This window comes from Colossoma macropomum, unplaced genomic scaffold, assembly GCF_904425465.1.
Source record: "Colossoma macropomum unplaced genomic scaffold, Colossoma_macropomum, whole genome shotgun sequence".
NCBI lineage: Eukaryota > Metazoa > Chordata > Actinopteri > Characiformes > Serrasalmidae > Colossoma > Colossoma macropomum.
Window position 1 is genome coordinate 20270271 of NW_023494807.1, and position 20600 is coordinate 20290870.

Genomic DNA, 20600 nt, shown 5'->3' on the forward strand with positions numbered 1-20600 from the left:
ATAGTGATATACTTGCAAATTTGGGGTAATTAATAGCAAACTAATGGCTTCTGCATCAACAACTCTGCTACTGTCATCAACTTTACTACCTTGTGTATCCTGTATTATTAAGACAAGAAAAGTGAAGAAAATCTTGGAAAAAAAAGATTTTATCATCAGTTGAAAGGAAGATGAATTATCAAAGTGTGCCAAATCTCCTCTGCAAAGAGCCACTGTGGCTGCAGGTTTTCCTGCCAACCAAGCAGGAGCACACCTGATTAATTGTTTGAAGACTGAGACCAAAAGATTAAACAATGGAATCAGATGTGCTCAAAGTTGGTTAGAACAAAAACCTGCAGCCATATCAGCACTTTTTGAGTTATATTGGGCCTCCCTGAGTTACACATTCTGAATCAGTAAGCAAATTATTTCAAGAACAAGTTTTAAAATGAAGGTTCAACATGCTCAACACAGCTGTGATAACATTAGTAGTCTAAAAGTGCACAGAATTAAATAGCTACCGATTTTAATGTATTATGTTTGAATAAGTAGCAGTTGATTTGTAAGAGTATGAAAAGTTGTTTGAAAATACACTGGAATCACACTTAAATAACTGAGTGATAGTAACAGGGCTGACATTTTCCATGGCTTGTGTGACAAAACCGTGTAAAAATCCAACATTTAGGTGCCTGAAATGGCCTCCTAAATTTTTCTTAGCAACCTGTAAAGCAATGCAGGGCTTGATATGTAACGAATGTGAGTGATTATTTATTGTGTGGAGTTAAATGATTAGAATCAATTAACTATGTTTTACTAGAGCCTATAACCACCTCATCAATCACTAAATGATAAGTGCAGTGCGCAGTTATCAACGTTGCTTTGGTTTTGTTCCAGTGAGGAGACCCAGAGGGTGCAGTGTTTTAGAAATGAGTGAGACTGGGATTGTTTAGTTCATATATTTTGTAATACTTTACAAATAAAATACACAGATAGCCACAAGCGTAGCAGAAAGGTCATTTATACATACAAAGAAAAGGAATTTTCAATGAAGGCTCTTGAGCTGTGTTCTTCTCTGTCTGGGAGAATGTGTAAAATGGTAAAGAAACCAGTCTGTGTGTATTATTGATTGTTCTGTTAGAACAGTGCTTCTTAATCCTGCATTTTACAAACAGGTTTTTATAATCCGTAGTCATGTTGCACGGCTACAAACCGTTGTGCAACCACAAAACGCAGGATACGGACATACTGCAACTAAGTTTACCCAAAACACTGTGCCTTACTTAGGAAGTAAAAATGGCTCTAGTAGTAACAGTAACCTCTTTTAATAAATGATCTGTCTTTTACTAAATGATCTGAAAAAGCGCTTGACAGTGTTTCAGTGAAACCTAAGTTGCACTTAACATCTATTTTACATTAACAGGTGCTATCTGCTTTTGGGCATTCTACTGCATACATTAGCTCTCTGACTGGCCAAGTTGTTTAGAACACAACTAGAAGACATCATAGCCAGTTTGGAATCTAGGACAACTTTTCTCTTCTTCCAGGATGTCTGGTCCTCTCCCTCCTCTCCTTCATCTTCAGCCTCCTCTTCTGCCTCACTTTCATCATCACTGCGTTCGTCCTTCTCCAGCTGCAAGTGAAGAGGTAAAAGATCAGGGAGTTCAAAGTAGCATAAACATAAGCATAAACATAAACATAAACATAAACAAACCTTTCCCAGGAAGAGGAACTTGTAAATCATGCGCATTATGAGCCAGGCCCAGAAGATGTGCAGGGCTTGCAGTACTAGCAGCAGAGCGTTGAAAAAGTAGTAACCCATGAAGGGCTGAAACACCTCCATTGACAAGATCAGAGTGGTATAGATTATCCTAAGGAAAGGAAGAATTAAAACATAAGAAACCACTGAAATCCCAAAAAACTGAGAGCAAGTTATTTGTTGCCCTAAAAATGCAAACAGCTTTACAACAAAAAAAGCAACTACACACAGAAAAATTACCACCAACAAATAGTCTGATGCCATACATCAAAACATTTATCAGCAATACCCTAATATGCAATGTTTGTCTATAGATGGGCTTTTAATAAAACAAAATATGTAAAAAAGTTTAAAAATTGTATGTAATGTAGTAACATTGAAGTGTGGGCCCACATACAGGCTTGGGTTAAATATTAATTGATTAGTTGGTTTCTAGCACAAGCTAGTATGACAGAAGTCTTACTTGCTGGGGAACACAACCAGACGCGTCACCAGGAATACCACAGCAAAAACCACAAACAGTGAGTCACAAGTCTTTTTCCAGCTTGCATAGTTGAACATCTTTGCAGACTGTTGAGAGAGATAAAAAAATAGTTCATTTCAACTAAACCAAACTCTGTTTGACTCAACAAAGAAAAATAAAGTATCCAAATCCTAGTATCCAAAATAAGTCTGTTAGGAGTCCAAAGTAAATTTGGAGCTCATGAGCCAGTGAAAATTCCTACCTCCAGCAGGAAGTCTGAGGAGTCATGGACAAGCATCACCAAAGTGCCAATGCGGATGTAGTTCGCACAGTACGAGAACCCAAGCAGGAAAATAGTAGCAATGTGGTGAACAATCTGCTCTTTGAAATCCTAGAATACAACACAGCTTTGATTAGGCCTCAGTACTGAGGGAAGGGTGACATGTCGACTGAAATTATGTTTCAGGTGTATTAAAAACAATGCAACCGCTTACAAATTAATTTAATACCTTATTATATCATGTACTTTTACAAGATATTTTAAAACCCTGACTTAACTTATATTGATTAATAAATGTTTTTAAAATATTGATTTGAGACTTTAGGTATTTAACTAAAAAAAACAAAGGATGGCAACCAGAGCACTGATTCTTTATGCAATACACTGAAAGCACTGCTGACCAATACTCATTACAGGCAAGCTATTGTGCTAAATGCAGAGGACTTACTTACTTTTCTTTTGACGTCCACAGAGACGCAGAGGAGCAAGGACCAGTAGAAGCCCAACTCTATCATGTAATACCAATAGTGCACTTTCTCAAATGGCTACAAAAGGAGAAGCAAAAGGAGAATTATAAGGTAAGATATCTTTACACAGGAGCAACTGTACCACTAGCTTTATCATGATAACATTCAGGCTGAATACATTGAGCATTTTGGGTAAACTGGATAAGGTAAATACATTATTGCCTGAAAGAGTGTGCTGATGACCAAAAGCAAAAGCATTCTACCATTTTTCATATGCCTTGGGTGTGTATGTGTGCACATGCGTCTGTCCTGCCTTTCATGTGGGTGTGTGAGATCTTATCAATTTGTATAATGTACTACCTGAAACATGCGTATTAACAAAAACAACCCCTCTTCCCATTAGCCATATAATGCATATCACTGTCTGCACTGCAAAATCACGCCTTATCATGATTTCCACCAAAAGTGTTTGACTGGGCCTAGTGAGACTAATTTGCAATGCTAAATCTGTTGATAAAGTTTTAGCTAAACAATCCTATTCACAGACATGAAAACTCAAGTGCCAAGTTCCCTGTAGTGGGGTCCAGTGGCATAATTCCTAGGAAAAAACTGTATGTGATTTTAACACGGATATTCTGATGCATTCCTGTCTGTTCTGAGACTAAAATCCAGCGGTAATAGCTGTGGAATTATTTAGTTACTTGAGTTAAACAAGTCATGTAGGGACACAACATCTACATTAATATGCTGTTGGTCCTTCAAAAAAAAGTGGCACTTTCCCCATCGCTGCTGTCCAATGATCTTGTTCCCACCCTGTGCGACGTAATAAGCAAAATGGCTGCTGTGTAAATAAGGTGCATAGGTGTTCGCTGAATTCTGAACAGTAAATAAGCCTTTCGTACTGAATAAAGGAAATTTGTGATTTACATAAATACACACTTCGTTTTGTGCTGGCTTTTTCCTGACCAACAGCTTCAGAGCCTACACATGCAAATGCACAGAACAAATGCTTTTTGCCTCTCCCTCCGAAGCCAGAGCCCTTCTCCTTCTTTATGTGTGAACCTCTTAGTTGTGTGTGGCTGAGTGTGGGCGACAGGTAAGCAAACCTGTAACGGATATCCTCTCCAGCACTCCCTTTGGTCCCAAAACCAAGATGTCTGTGGGAAAACAGAATGTATGTCATCACAAATGTATAAGGAAATGAACAGGAGAGGGGGAGATCACAATGGCAGCAGTATCAAAATTCTCTATTCCTTTAAGTGTCTGAAAACAAAGGACAGTCACTGATGTGAAACCCCATATGGGTGTGTCTTCAAAGGAAAATGTACAAATTAACACTTGATCTTATTCAGAGACAAGCACAACTAAAGACTTGTCACACGTGCACCATCAAGCTATTACTGACATGAATTGTTTAGTTTTTTTTCTTTGCTAGTTTTTTCAGTCAAGAAGACCTAAACCATGATCAGATGAACACAATTCCCCCCTCACAACCAATGCAGGTTATCAGTCATCATATTTAGTCTCTGAAAGTAATGTAAGGTTATAGCCACTAGTTAGTTAACTGCACGGGTAAATCATGACACACTCACTTCAAACCGCGTTGTGACGGTTTGTGAGAAACCACATAAGCAAGTCCATTTGAGATTACTTAACAGCTCAACACAGTCTGATACAATTGTATGATGATTTAGGCAGGCTGTAACTCTAGAACTAGCACACAATCACACACATGTTTCTATTGAAATACTAAAATATTAAAAAATACTACAAAAAAATACTACAAGGAATGACTTACATTCATAAGACATGAAAGTCCAGCAGTGAACGATATTAGGTAGAAGACAAACCTCCAGCTACAAAACAAAAATGATGCCATGTTAGAGTTACATATTGTGACAATGACCTTGGCAGAACACAGTCATTTGAACACACAGTGCATATCACCAGGTATCATGTACCATCTACAGCACCACTGAGAGAACCCAAGTTCTTTAATGATTGTTATCAGAAAGATGTGAACTGATCTTAAGGATGCAGTCATGCTAATCACTGTTAGAGAATGTTAAGTGAGGGTATGATGGTAAAACCATTTGATTGAGAAAACATCTGTCAATGTAGGAGTTCTTTATGTTGAAGCAATAGAAAAATTGAATTCACAAAATGTTTCCCTTATCCCAAATAGAGTCGTTCAATCAAGATATGTTTGGTATCCAAAGTTTGGTACTTTGTTTTTGGCTTTGAGCTATGAGACTAATGTAGCTAGCATGTAAAATACTCCAACAATTAGCATCGTGCAAACAGCATGCCTAAATCACCAAACTGCATCAAATAGTAATTTGAGTAATAGTAGTCTCAAACAAGCTTGCTTCTGTGGTTTCTGACCCTGTATGGCATGCCTTTATCGATTAAAACAGACAAAACTACATCACGTTGGTAAGAGCAGTAGTATTGGCCATTTTGAAGCTTGCATTTTAACTGATCTTTTGTCTATTTTCAGTGATGTTTCATTTAACTGCTGCTTTAATGGACTTGTTCATTTATGCTAGTAGGTATGTGCTATTGAGAGTGAATGACCTGTGTTATTCACAGTAAACTCACCTTGCCTCACAGAACTTCTTGGTGTTGCTGGGCCTGTCCTGGTTTCTACGATGACGGAACCAGACCTCCACTTGTTTTTGGGTTAGGCCACTCTGTTTCACCAGACTGCTGACCTCACTCTGAATAACACAGATAAAGCAAAAACTGAAAGCTCGTTCAGTTCATGTGGGGTAACTCTTTGCTGTAATAACAGAAAAATTTACAGGTTTTACAAGTTTTAACATTGGCTTGGTGAGCTTTACAGCTTGCTGGTAGAGTGTTATCAAAACCACCATCAGGGTACCAGACTGTTAGGTTAAAAGCATTTTTGCTTGTGTGTTCTGTCAAAAACAGAGAAACAAGTACACAGTGAAAGGGGAAATATCTAGAGCTCAAAATCCTCAGACACATGAACAATCAGATGAGAGGAAGCATTAAGCTCACACAGTGCTTGTGCAGATCCTGTGATCTGCACATTATATACCATGACAAAATAACTTTTTAGACCAATGAAGTGCAGATCTGTGTGAAATATGTGTAGCCTCAGTGGTAGCCTCAGTTTAATTTGCATGAGTGTAGCTACTCCAGAAGTACTGAAAAAAACACAGGCTAAACATGCTTCTAAAGCACAATTAAGACTGACAGTTCAGAGGAGCTACTGCAGTAGAACTGAAAAAAGAAGTCAGGGAAATGCCCAAGTAAAAGAGGGAAACGTTTGTGTTATTTTACATGTATTTTGTATACATTTATCTACAACTGAGTGATATATTTGGGAATGCATACATATTGTAAGCTCCAACCAGCAGCAGTGATGCAGAGCAGTAAGCATTCCTCTAAAGCACATAAAGTCTTTTTAAACTGGTGCTGACACAATGCCATACAGCAGTACTGTAATGCAATATATTAAAAATGTACTGGTGAATCAGTAACGTGACATGGTTAAAGACTGACCAAAGTAATTTACTCTTATTGGATTACATACATACGCTGATTCATCAAAACAACCACAGACACACTCATCTGGAACCGTGATTGGTCAGAATGCTCACAGCACACAGAAAAACACTCTGACTGGTTAGAGGGCTCATTTGCATATTGCAGCCTTCTGTGAAATCAGTTGCAAAGGCCAATATCATGATAACAACTAACAAACAACATATTGTTTAGCTCTGGTGCCAATAGTGTAGTTATGCATACATGACCTTGATAACCACCAGTTTACCAGCAAAGATGAACTACATGATTGTCTTCTCAACCCCATCCCACCCACTTTGGTAACAATACCCACATTAGCACTATAGGAACAAGGCCTTGGGTGGCCCAACTCCTTATGAGTCACTAGGACTGTTTTAAGCTTTTTTAAGCCTTCGGCTCCACAACAAACTGTAACTAAGTGGATACAGCTCACTGTGAAGTGGTTGACTAACCAAAACAAATCTCCTATAACTGTTTGTAAAGTGACATGGATATTTTCCAGGAAGAAGTTATGTAAAATCATGAGAAGCACCCAGGACTTTACACACTTTGTTGATGAACAATATGCCTTTTGTGTTTGCATGCATCTTGTGTTTTCCCTCACCTGTGCTGGATGTCTGCTGTGTTTGGTGTAAAAGGCCTCCAGGCTTGGAGCAGGTGAGACTGATAAGCGCACTCTGTCTTTCACTCCTAACAGTTTGCTCAGAGGAACAGCCACAGTCCTAAATAACAAGAGAAGAGAAAACATCACAAATCACACATGGCATATGAGCTATTTGTTTTTATGGGCACCTAATTGATTAATAATAAACAGATCATTACTCTTGGTAGTAATAAAGTGTGCAAAAGTGTATTTGGAGATACGGGGGTTTTCACCTCCATCATATGTTATGAGGTTATATTCAAGGATTCACAGATATGGAATTTCTGGGCTGACAATGATATGCTGTGGCTATGAAACCAAAATTGATTATTAGGTCATTAATAATCATTCAATTTTTCAATTTATCTGCAAATAAAATATCTATCATGCATCCCTAGATTGAGTTTTTGAATGCGTAACGTTTTGTACGTTTTGACTGCAAATGTGTGCCAGTATGTGTGTGTGTGTGTGTGTGTGTGTGTGTGTGTGTGTGTGAGCCATTCATTAGACCCTGGAAGATGAGATGAGATCAAACATGGGTGAGAGGGGCAAATTCATCAGCTGACACCTCTGTCCTCTCAGGTTACTATAGCGATCAGCTGCCACAGCAACATACTCACATCCTACACACGTACACAGACATACACACACACACACACACATGTACACACACACTTACTGTACGCCTGCCTGCTGCTGTTTGTTGATTCAGTGTCCCTTCCCTCTTCCCTCACACTCTCCTCCCCTATACTCCCCAGAGCTCTGCCAGAATCACACAACCTGCAGACCCGCAGCTGCTCTCCACAAAGAGAACGGCTGCTGTTACACTGCAGCATATGGCTAGCGGCCAAAGCCAAACAAAGAGACTGATTTATTATGGTAACAAAATATCATATGTATAAAAATTAGAAACACTACACTCAAATGTACAGTCATTTACAAATGTCAACAGTCATCCTAATAAAATACACCTTCTAAATATAACACAGTGGTTAATATGCATAAGAGAATACTATATAAATTAATTGACTGAACTACAGGCTTATTATTCAGTTACCAATCTTTAAACATATAATTCAGTAACGACTCTAATACACTGCTGAGAAAATAATATGTGAGTAAACCTGAAAAATGAGCCCACTATATGGCCCTTGCAGTTTAAGAAGTTAAACTTTTGAAGTAGCGTTGATTTAAAACACTAATTGAAAGCTGACACACACACACATACACACACCCCTTGTGCACGCTTGGGGTTTTACACCATGGGGAGCCTTTAATCTTCTAAACACCCTGATGATTTTCTCACCTACCCATCAGTGCCTTAACAAAATAGTTTGGCACAAAATCAAATGTACTGTTTTCCCCTTACCCTAAATGTAATCATAAAACTACAATGCTGTGTAGTTACTGAGTAGTTTTTTTCCACAAATTTGTATTTCTATACATATATATCTGTATGTACAGCTTACGTGTTCTAATGTGAACCCACAGCAGTTTAAGGATCCGCAGTATCCCTACATTATGTAGTACAACGTGTAAAGATACAGGCATACAAGGCCAACCCAGTGTTTCCCACAAATAGGCTATACTTGGGCATTTCCCTAAAGCATACTGACAGCCATCCAAGTATATTTTGTCTCTTTTTTAGACTTTTACTTTCTAACCTCCAATTCTACCCACTAGTTAGGTCTCCCCCTATCACAGAATGCTACCAAGCTGAAAGGGTAAAAGCTAGCATAAGCTACCTCTGAGACGTGATGCGCCAGAACATCTTTCAAACTTCTGCTAACACAACATCAATGGACAGCTCAACACGCTTGGAGGAGAATGCTAACTGCCAAATCTGGTATAGTAATCAAAAGACAGCCGCGTTAGGTTATGTTTTTATAGCAAACATAAATAACTTGTTTGAATACCTAATTAAATAAAAAACTAAGAAGAATTTGGATATTACAAGGATGACAACAACCAAGTATTTTTTAATTACAGCATTATAGTGTGAACTAGTAAACTGACACACAAACAATATCATGGATGGAATACCAAAACATGTGAAATGCAAATCTGGATAGGACAGGACCAAATATTTATGGTAGGAATAATATTTTGTAACAAAAAAAAACTATAATTTACAAAAACTAACAAGCTGCAAGGAATCCTGGGTAGCTCCACCCTGTCACTACAATATTCAGAGACAGCCTGCTCAAGATTGCAAGCTACAATCCCTGTCCCAATATGCTTTGCAAATTACAGCTACATACTATAAAATCCAGCACTTTAACTTCTTTTCACAAGAAACTTGACTTTATTTTCCAGAATGCACAATTTTACAGCAATCTGCCGTATTTATGGAATACAGTAGACTACTGCAGTGTTTCCGCTGTAAATTTACACCAGTTCTTTACAGTGTAGTCATGCTGTCAAGAACTATTATGTTCAAAATACGCCTCTTCAGTTTTGCACCGGAGCTACAAAGCTAAGGCTGTGAACAAGTAATGAACGCTTATGACCACAAATTAGCATTGTGCAAACTGCTAAATCTCTCTGACACTGTATGACATATTCATGTCTATAAAAATGGACAAAAGGACACAAAAAAAGTGGCTGAAAGATAGTTGGCACTCCTGTTTTAGCTATACAAAATACTTTTGTCCATTTTAACAGATAACAGTGGACAATAGTTTGTACAGTGATAACTGGTAGGGTGTAAGAGCTGATTTGCTCACTATACCAGCCTCATAGCAAGCATGTCTTGGCTGACCAATGACATTTGGGGTAAGGGGGAAATTGTGTAGATGTGATTTTTTTCGCTGAATAAATCCTTTAAACACAGCTTTAGCTGAACTAAATCTCCTCGGTATCAAATGACCCTAGAATCCCTTCAAGCCATGTTAAAAGTGCTGTTACCTCTCAAAGGCGCAGCGCAGGGCGATAAAGCCCAAAGCCAGAGGCAGGGAGATGAGCAAATCCCTGGGGAGAGGAGAGTCCTCCATCTGGGCCATGTCCCTCCAGGTGATGCCTGGAGGAAGCCAGTACTCCTGCCTCCACAGCCACTCATTAAAGAGCTCCATACTGCAGCAGGGGAAAGAAGGGTGTAAGCAAACCTATCCACTAAAGCACGTCCTGGGGCAGAAAGAAGGACTACAACAAGAGGACACTGGAAAGAAAAATGCGTTGAAATAGCTAGAAATCTGTTAATTTCCACACCAATACAATGTTAAATCCACATTATATACTGTTACATTATTAAGACCAGTATGCCATGTTTGTTCTGTCGGGAGAAAAACCGTCGGATTTACCTCCCATTTACACGCATATGACTGTCAAAATAAGCTTACATTTCCAACAGAAATAAGCAACCAGCATCATGAGAGAACGAATATCCCTCGAATTTGATCTGATACGACATGCTATGGGAAGGTTAGCCTGGTTTACTAGCCTACAGGAACATTTCCTTCAGAGGATTTGACCGACGCACCACGAGCATGCTGTTAATATATGACGTATCCCGTGTATGGGGGTTCTACCACTATCTCACTAAGCTAGCGTAATTAGTATTTACAGACCCTCTTCTTCTCGCTTTTCTTCAGCCTTACACGACACCAATGTCTCCTGTCTGCCTTTTACAAAAATGAAGCTACGACAAGGCCACCCATATTCTCCCTCTCTGTCCCATTTAATTTGGTTTTCGTTATTTTTTCGACGCAGAAATGTTAGCATCCAGTATTTACCTGCTGTTGTGGTTGTAACGGTCGCTTCTTGATGTTCGCTCAGTTTTCTGACGAGGGTCGGGTCGGTGTGTGTGTGAGAGAGAGAGAGAGCTACGAACTGTCCGGCTGTGTTCAGTAGGCTGGTCTTTTCCCCTTCACACACCTGCTCTCCCCAGAGATTTCCATACAGTCGTATTAAGGAAAACTAAGGTGGAGTCCACACCACGTTAATGAACCGTTCAGCGGTCAGTTTAAATATCAGTTTCAGTCAGTTGGACATATTTCACGTTAAAACTGTCGCCGTCTGCGTCATTTGCGCGGGAAAGCAAAAATAAACGGATCCATATGAAAAATGTCGATGCCTATATCTTAATCCATCTAATGTCGAGCTGCATTCAGCTGTGATATAAAAATTTGAAAAAATATGTGTATGTCCTCCATAAAGGATGTTTCCTGCTTCCACTGCATCTGCCTCTCTCATTTGGGTTTTAAAGCTGGCTGGTTGATGTCCTGCTCATAACCTCAGTGGGTGTGCCATGATGTGTAAATGCGCACAGCAGCTAGACAAGGATGTGTTTCGGAGGTTTAGAGAGGGGTATCAGATAAAGCAGGTACACAAAAGCTTGGCGTTATTACCGAAAAGATGTATGCGGGTGATGGGGAAGAGCACGCACTGCTGTTCCTGCGCGTTTTTTATACTGAAGTGGCCTGATTGCAGGGCGTGTGGTCTGGTGAGTTTTCATGCTGCCATGGTTAAAACATTAACACCCCCTACACCTTGACCCCCAGCCATCTCCCAGGAGCTGGACCACCCCCACAGAAACATGCAGACGAGCTTTTATTGAGCGTCTGTTGCTGTGGTGCAGAAAGTGCGAGGGTCAAAGCATCAGGACGACATACATCTCTGGCAGCGATTCGATTCGAATACGATTGATTCAGTGAATCAATCAATGATTCGACGCGATTATTTTCTCATGATTTAGACTTTTTTCAAACACAGTGATTGCACAAATATAATTGGAGTAGTGGTGTAGATAATAGAAACAATACAACAACCTTTTTATATTTGAAAATTGTATTTTGGCTAAATAAAGGAGTGCATACTTTACTGGATCTGTTAATAATCGATTCAATTGCCACTTCATGATCCAATACACTAAGAAGTTGAACTCCACCAAACTATGCTCAGTCACTTCTACCTATAAGAGACTTCTACACCACATCTATCACTCACTGAAACTGTTACTTCCAAAACAATTTTTCTAATGAAGTCATCTCTGACTGTTTTCCCCACAAAGAGCCATGCCAGGCATCTGGTCCCCATTTTTGTGTGCAACTAGTTGTCGTCAATGTGAGTGGTATCTCATGTTTTATGCATGTGTGAACACTTCATCTGATCATGTTTTGTCCTTTGCTATTAGATGAATGAGGGATAAGAGTGAAAGCTCGTAATGCAGTGAGATACAATCATACTTTCTCTCCTCTCATTACATAGGTCCCATTCCTCTGTGCATTCCTGATGCTAGAACAGCATACATAGACTAGCCTTGGTGTGCCTGGGTGTGTTCAGTATGGATCATGTTGCACAGCTGTGACACAATAGTAGATTGCGTAGGCCAAAAGTGACATATTGTTTATAACATTCTAAAATTGAAAACATAGTTTTGTAAAAATCCAAACTATTAGCCTGTTAGCCTGAGAGCAAGTTGCCAAGGTGGATGCTAAACAAAGCCATGTTCTTCCATAGGGTCTTGTTTATTGTGGTTTTGGCTATTTTATTTCACGAAAAACAAATTGTAACTGCAAACATATATGCATTAGTGAGTAAAGAGCATGTGAGTTTATTTTACAGAGGAAATACAGAGCCAACATACAATCTGATCAAGTTTTGTGAATTGATTCAGAATCTTTTAAGAGAGACTCACAATGCATCTAATCAGTTATGGTTCCCACCCCTAGTTTTCTGCCACTGTGACTTCCTATAATCTATAAATGTACTTGATGCAGGCTACCTAAAACTAGAATTGGCTATCTTGAATCGTGAATTTTATCTATACCTTTGTCCATTATTGTCAGAAATCACACAAGTGAGTCTATTTGAGATTACATGAATACTCAGGTTGGTTTGAAACAGGTGCGTGATGATATAGGCATGCAGATTGCATGATGCTAATTGTGGGTCGATAAGCTTTCATTACTTGTTAGCTACATTCACCTTGTAGCTCCAGTGCAAAACTAATGAAACACCAAACATCTTGGCCGATAAACTACCTTTGGGATAAGCAAAAAATTGCGTCAGTTTGCTTTTTTTGCCAAACAATCGCTTTAAACAACATATCCGTGCTTTGCTTTGAAACCCGAGACTTGACCTCTTCTTCACAATAACTATTAATTAATGGCCTGTTTTTATATTTCTGCTAGAATACACTCAGCATGAAAGCAACCTTCACCTGAGATGGCCTCATATTTTCAATTTCCAAAATGCTGATCAGCTGCCCGCTATTATATTCAGAGATTTCCCACACACAACAGCCAAATGGATCTCAGCCAGTAGTCACTGCTGAGAGGCGAACCGGCTGTCCTGATTACCCAAAGGAACATGGGGCGTGAGCAACAGGAAATAATTTATTAATCTGGCTATTGATGATATAACCAGGAGAAAAAAATGAATGTGTATAACACACACACTGATAATCAATCTAATTTGTAAAATATTGATCTTAAGCAAGAGTAATGTGAAAAACCTAATTTTCACAGTTTTCCTTTTACACCAAATGTAGTCGATCAGCCAAGCCACGTTCAGTGTCCATAGTTGACGTCTTTAGTACTGCGCTGGAGCTATGGCTAATGTAACTAACATAATGGAAGCTTATATGCTACCATTTAGCATAATGCAGACTGCCTTTGTAATTACATGCTTTCCTCAAACTGTGTCGAGTTGTTAAGTAGTCTCAACTAGATTTGCATCCCAAAAGTGTTTGATGGGGTTGAGGTCAGGGCTCTGTGCGGGCTAGTCAAGTTCTTCTATACCAAACTCACCCAGCCCTGCCTTTATAGACCTTGCTTTGTGCACTGGGGCTCAGTCATGCTGGAACAGAAAAGGACCTTCCCCAAACTGTTCCCATAAAGTTGGAAGCATATAGTTGTCCAAAATGTCTTGGTCTGCTGAAGCATTAAGATTTCCCTTCACTGCAACTAAGAGGCCTAGGCCAACCGCTGCAAAATAACCCCATAGCATTATCTCTAACTCTTCCAAACTGTTGACACAATGCAGTCAGGCAGGTAACTTTCTCCTGGCATTCTCCAAACCCAGACTCGTCCATCAGACCGCCAGATAGAGAAGCATGATTCGTTGCTCCACAGAATATGTTTCCACTGTTCCAGAGTCCAGTGGCAGTGTGCTTTACACCACTCCTGCCTCCTCCGTTTGGCATTGTGCATTTTGATCTTACACTTGGTAGATCTTACACTTGGTAGATTACACTTGCTCAGCCATGAAAACCCATTTTCGGAAGCTCCTAAGGCGCAGTTCTTGTGCAGATGTTGCTTCCAGAGGCAATTTGGAACTGATTCATTGAATGAGTGATTCAACAGAGGATAGGCACTGTGTGCTTCAGCACTTCGTGGCCCCACTCTGTGAGTTTGCGTGGTCTACTGCTTTGTGGCTAAGCTGTCTGCTCCTAGATCTTTCCATTTCATAATAAAAGCGCTTACAGTTGACAGAGGCAGATCTAGTAGGACAGAAATTTCACAAACTGACTTGTGGCAGAGGTGGCATCCTACGACAGTGCTATGTTTGAGCTTATCAGTACGACCCATTCTACTGCCAGAGTTTGTCTATTGAGACTGCAAGGCCATGTGCTTCATTTTATCCACCCGTTAGCAATAATTAGATAATTAGAAGGTGTCCTAATGGTTTCTATGATTTTTTTCAGCACACACACATATACATATACATATGTGTGTGTGTGTGTGTGTGTGTGTGTGTGTGTGTGTGTGTGTGTGTGTGCTGAAAAAAAATAATAGAAACCATTTGTTTCACTGTTGTTGCTGAGTTTGTCCAATCTGCTTTATGCATATTATGCAGACAGTGGTAAATACCTTTTTTAAATATTGTCCTCAGATTTAAGTGTGCCAGTAACTACGGGTGTGGTAAGATTGAACTGTGCCTATAACTCCCCCCACATTATCTGTGTAAAGCCTTGCAGCTTGCAGAGGAGTTTTACAGGCCAGAGCTGTGCTCAGTGCAGCCAAGGCCTGTGGTTATTGTTCCTGTTAGCTGAGGCAGAACTCAGTGGAGTCTGGCTAATGACTGCAGGAGAGGCCTTGTACATTCTGCTCATTAAGCTTCATTGAAACTCACATGATAAATTATTACAATGAGATGATTCATCTCTGTTTTCTTACCTTTGACAACAGGGGGCTTTGTTCACTGCTCAGTTCTCTAATTGTATCTGTCGGGACATAGAGGGACACGGGTTAACAAATTAAGAAAACTTCATCTTAAATTCTTTTTCTTTCTGTTCCTCTGACTAACTGAATTTTAGTTAAAATTAACTAACACACTTTTCTTTCATTTTCTATTTGGTTCAGCAACTTGGATGACGAGACGCTTGGAATGTTTCAGTCAATAATGCTAGTATTAGTGTTAATGCTAATGTTGCTACAATGAAGGAATGTGCATAGCCACCAATTAACATTATGAAATGTTATGATATTATGCTGACTGGTGGCTTTTAGCTTCCCTTCATTGTTAGCAACATTAGCATGTTTGGTTCTGTTGTTCTTTTAACTGGTTTGTTTTCTCTTTACTGTAATTTAATGCCATTTGCAAAACAGAACTGGCTGCTAAGCCAATTGTACTGTGTGATCTGAACTCAACATTGTTACAAGATCATTTAATGCTTTAGTGCGCACAGTTAAATTTTGCAAAGTGAAGTCTATGATTACTATGAGGGACTTCCACCAGGAGAGGGTGCTAACAGTCATGATTTCAATATAAACAGTGCATTTCATTCAGAGGATGCTGTAATACATGCCGGAGTTGCACATTTTATTATATGGACCAGTTTCATGAACTGTGCAGAGCAACCAAGTCATCTAATTTGGTCTAGAAAAGTATAGAAAATGTTCTAGGCTATAGTTGAATGGAGCTTCTGTGATCTATACATGTTAGATAGTCTCGTAAATCCTGTTTTTCTGCAATATAGATTTTTAATTAGTTAATTTAATGTAATCATCAGCTCAAACTGTAAGGGTCTGCATGTGGGTCCATATTTTAATTACTCAGTCTCATAACTATAAAACTTGCATATGAGTTTCATAGTAGATACTGACTAATTCATAGTGGTTACTGAATAATAAATCTTAAGATGATCAACTGAATAATAAACCGAGGAGTTAATTGACTTTTCAGTATATGTTTTGTGTTCCTATGTGCAACAGTAAAAGTTTTGATTGCTAAAATACAGTTTAAAATGGCCAAAATGTAAGACAGTAGTATCTGGGTGATATTTGGATGCTCATAGCACAGACACTAATGATCATGCTGCTTATCTCATTTGTAAAATACAGCTCTTACGCAGTTAAAAGCAAAGCTAATAATGAACAAAATGGTGAAAAATGTCAAAGACAACATCTGCATGCTCACAATCCAAACTCTCAAACTCTTTATCTCATTTGTACCATATTGGCCTTGTGCTGTACGTTAATACACCAAAAAGTGGATATACTGGATTATTGGAAAGTAGATATGCTGGCCTTATGCAGCAATTAGATATATTAAAAGGTGGAAATATCTACCATCTCAAACATAACCAGACGTTTAGATCACATAAAACGTAATGTGAACCCACCTGTGGCATACTCGAGCTCCTTTTTGATCTGTATTATTAGTTTATGAATGCGCTAAGCTTTGGACTGGTACCATGGTTATCTAAACCCTACTTGAAGTGCTAATACGTAAATGATGACTCACCACCACCAGTGTGCGGCACCCACCTGAGTGATTTTAACAAGTCGCTAATGAGCACTGCACGTCCTCAGCTGCGATGGATCTGGTGGCTGTTTATGTAACCCGTCCATCTCCAGGGGTGACACGTCACGTCCTCTGCTCTGCGATGCTCATCGATTGCCTACCACTCAGGATTTACTACCAGCTGTAATCAAATGCATAATCAATGACTTTATCTCTCTTGAAAGCTCTTCTGTATGCATATCCATTATTCCTACAGCAAACAGATGTTTAAATACATTACAGCAAAATAGGATCAAGCAACTTCTTGTGTTGAACATGCGTTGTACATTAGAGTTAACTTGAACTCTAGGCTTAATATTAAAGGTACCAAATCCTCGGTTTTTATAGCATTTTATTTTTCTTGCATGAAGTGTGGACCCGTATACAGGCTCTTAGGCTTCAAGGAATTAATGTTACATTTTTACAAAAACACTGAATGATACTATCCAAATACTAATGTTCAGGCATTCATTTCATTTGTAATATATTGGCCTTGTGCAGTTAACTGAGATGGAAAGGGTGGCTTACTGAAAATCTACATAAAATTTTGCCTACAATGCTCCTCAAACCACTCTTAACAATTTCATTTAGCAAAATTTTGAAAAATTTCCCATTTAAGTGAGACTACCCCTACTGTAGTTATAATTCACTCAAACAAAATATTAATATTCAAATAAATGTAAGCAAAAATTAGTTATAATCTATTACAATTACTTTGAAATACTTAGTTTATCATCTTACTGCAACATAGTCTAAAGTTCAAGGTTTGACTTAGTCTACTGGGCCCCTAATCTAACCTGTTAGCTTTCCTTGAATGTAAGTGTACTTGAGCTAAATTAATTATTTTTAGATTTTAAAGTTATAAATACTGTCTGAAATATATCATGTTGCAGTTTGAGAAGGATGGGCTTGAAAATGGCTACAATGGATGAGATGCATTACAAATAAGTAGGGTTGTAACTGAACACAAGTTTTCAGAATATGTATTTAGAATACAGAAATCTGTATTTAGTTCAAGTTACATTTTATAAAGTCAGAATTCAGAATAGAATTGCATTTTAAATGATTAGGAGAATAGTTTTAAAAATACTGACCCACTAAATGCAAAAATATATACCATATTTTAAAAGAAACGCTAATTATACTTGTTTATTTTGAAATCAGCACACAGCATTAAAAGAAGTACTCTAAAGAAGAACTTAAAAAAGCTTCTTTACAAACACTGAAGTTCCTACTAAAGCCTGAGTAGAATGATACATAACTTTGATGACCTGTTATTAATCTTAGCATTACTGAACTCAGGTAAAGCCTGAGTAAACTGATAAATCAGTGTGATGATCAGTTATTAATCTCAGTGTTACTGAGCTGTGCAAAAACCTGAACAGACTGAAAAATCAATGTGATGATCATTTATTAATTTCAGTGTTGCTGAGCTCTGCTAAAGCCTGAGTAGACTGATAAATCAATGTAATTAATGAAAAGTTATAAATCAAAGTTATTAATCTCAGCATTACTAAACTCTTTTGTGGAATGATGGAACTGAACAGTGTCATCATTGTGCAAGTGCTTTGTGGCAAGTTACACACGTCGCTAACTGAAAATCACATAGCTACCCGCACTGTAGAAAAAATTTGCAAGATTTTGTTGTTGCAGTATGTCAAATTGTTTGCTTTGTGCATGAGAAGGCAGTGGGATTATGGGAGCAGGAGTGGAATTATGGGAGCAGCAGTGGGATAATGGGAGCAGCAGAGGGATTATGGGAGCAGCAGTGGGATAATGGGAGCAGCAGAGGGATTATGTGAGCAAGCAGTGGACAGAAGCAGGCAATGAGGGCCAAAATGATGTTGAGAATTTTGCAACTTCATTAAAATTTGTGAATTTTTCATTAAACATATTAACAGAAGAATTACATGAAGAAACCCACCAAACAGTACCAGCAAAGAACAGTGTGAATTAAATAAAAATTACAACAGTAGAGTTTTCCCACTCTGCTTGTGAATATGTATCCTAAATGCTTTTGTTACTTTTTATGTATTGTAATATATTTAGGACAGTGTATACAGCGTTCAGCTATCACTACTTTTTCAAAGTATACTGCCCAACTGTGAATAAGTGTTGTCTATATAGTGTTGATGGAAGCTAACTGGTGAAGTTTGTTGTTAAGAAATTGGGTCTTTCTGTGGGTCATGGGTGTACAATTGTGTCAGTATCTTTTTTATTTAAGGGCCCGATTGCTGCAGGCCACACTGCACTGTGGGCCCCAATGCAACATCATTAGTTTAGAGCAGGTTATCATTACCAAGCAACCATGGACCACTAAAGGAAGACATCCATCACTGTATATCGCAGTCATTTCATGAACCTTTTAATTTTGTTGTGATAAATCATGAACATATCATAATATAGCAATGTTTAATGCACATTATAAGCAGATTTTTCTTACTAAATGACCACCACAATGATAAAAATATTAACTTCTGCTAGGACCTCATGTGATTTTCTGTGTTAGCGTCAAGCTAACATTTCGTAGCTCTACAGAAACACAGACATTTGAAGCTTGTAAGACATTCAGGTAACATCTTTCTCTGTAAATTGCAGATTTACAGTGAATACTTCAGGAAATACTTCAATGCAAAGCCCGCATTGAGGAACCTGCTAGCAGCTAGCTGCCAAGTTAAGCAGCCTGGTTAGGAAATAAGTAGGGTATGTTTTTTGCGGTTTCAAGCCATTTACAAGTTGAATACTCAAAAAGTACTCTTACAGAGAAAACATATTCACACCACTGTAACAGGAGTAGTTGTCACGCATAACTTTCACTTCTGTAAGTGGAAATATTGGAAAAAAATCTCTTTATAATTTGTATTTGATTTAAAACTTTTGCTCTTTACTATTTGAAAACATCTGCTCTCTAGATCCCTTATTTATCTCACACATGCATGCATGTTAATCACTGAATACATAATGACACCTTCAGATATGAGTTATGTCACACATATGGGGCAGCAGGAGGGGGGCTAATGCCTTGCTGGAGAGCTGTGGTGTGTGCTGGATTTAGATCCAGCCCTTCACTAACAAAACTGAGTCAGCTCATTAACACTGAACCTGCCTGCTTCATTAGAATTAGGTGTGTCACAACACAGGGACTTAAGGAGATTTTCATTTACTTCATCATCTTGTGGTTTTGCATATACACAGTACCAGTCAAAAGTTTAGGCACACATACTGATAGATTTTTTTTCTTATTTTTACTATTTCCCACATTTTAGAACAACAGTGAAGGCATAAAATACACAAGATAATGGGACTCCTAACAGCCGTGCAAGATTTGGCACACCAACAGAACTGTCACCAGCAGATAAACAGTACTTAAAGCTTTCATCTTTGAGAGAGAGGAGAAAATCAAGCTCCACTCTTACTTCAGATCTGAAAAAATCCACAGGAGTTTCTGTCCATCCCTCCACGGTGAGAAGTCAGCTCAACTGTGAGTGTGAAAGGACGTGTAGCTGTCAAGAAGCTGTTACTGAGAAAAGTAAATAGACATAAAAGAAGCACAAACAAAGACGCTGCTGACATTCTCAAATGAATGGACTGACCACCCCAGAGTCCAGACCTCAACATCACTGAATTTGTAGGGGATTGTCAGAAGTAGAAAATGCAGCCACTGCATATTTTAAATAACTAGGTAGACTTGCTTACAGTCTCAAGTATATACACACACATCATAAATATGT

General features: G+C 38.6%; 1 protein-coding gene across 1 annotated transcript; it reads right to left on the reverse strand.

Annotated features, from left to right (window-relative positions):
• Positions 1–921: 921 nt before the first annotated feature.
• On the reverse strand, positions 922–11311 carry cers4b (ceramide synthase 4b). The gene is made up of 11 exons (XM_036556764.1): positions 10875–11311; positions 10051–10215; positions 7105–7222; positions 5547–5665; positions 4744–4801; positions 4052–4102; positions 2931–3023; positions 2461–2589; positions 2199–2305; positions 1691–1847; positions 922–1609 (listed from the first exon to the last, which is right to left on the reverse strand). Exons 2-11 carry the CDS (start codon positions 10212–10214, stop codon positions 1403–1405), a joined length of 1203 nt encoding a protein of 400 aa, XP_036412657.1. The 5' UTR covers position 10215; positions 10875–11311; the 3' UTR covers positions 922–1402.
• Between the last annotated feature and the right edge of the window lie 9289 nt (positions 11312–20600).

Bases quoted from the DNA above. Each gene is read 5' to 3' on its own strand.
- cers4b (XM_036556764.1), bottom strand. From the start codon at position 10,214: ATGGAGCTCTTTAATGAGTGGCTGTGGAGGCAGGAGTACTGGCTTCCT. The intron at 7,223-10,050 runs GTAACAGCACTT...CTTGTTATTTAG, and splicing joins CTGCGCTGCGCCTTTGAGAG to GACTGTGGCTGTTCCTCTGA. The intron at 1,610-1,690 runs GTTTGTTTATGT...CTTCACTTGCAG, and splicing joins AGTTCCTCTTCCTGGGAAAG to CTGGAGAAGGACGAACGCAG.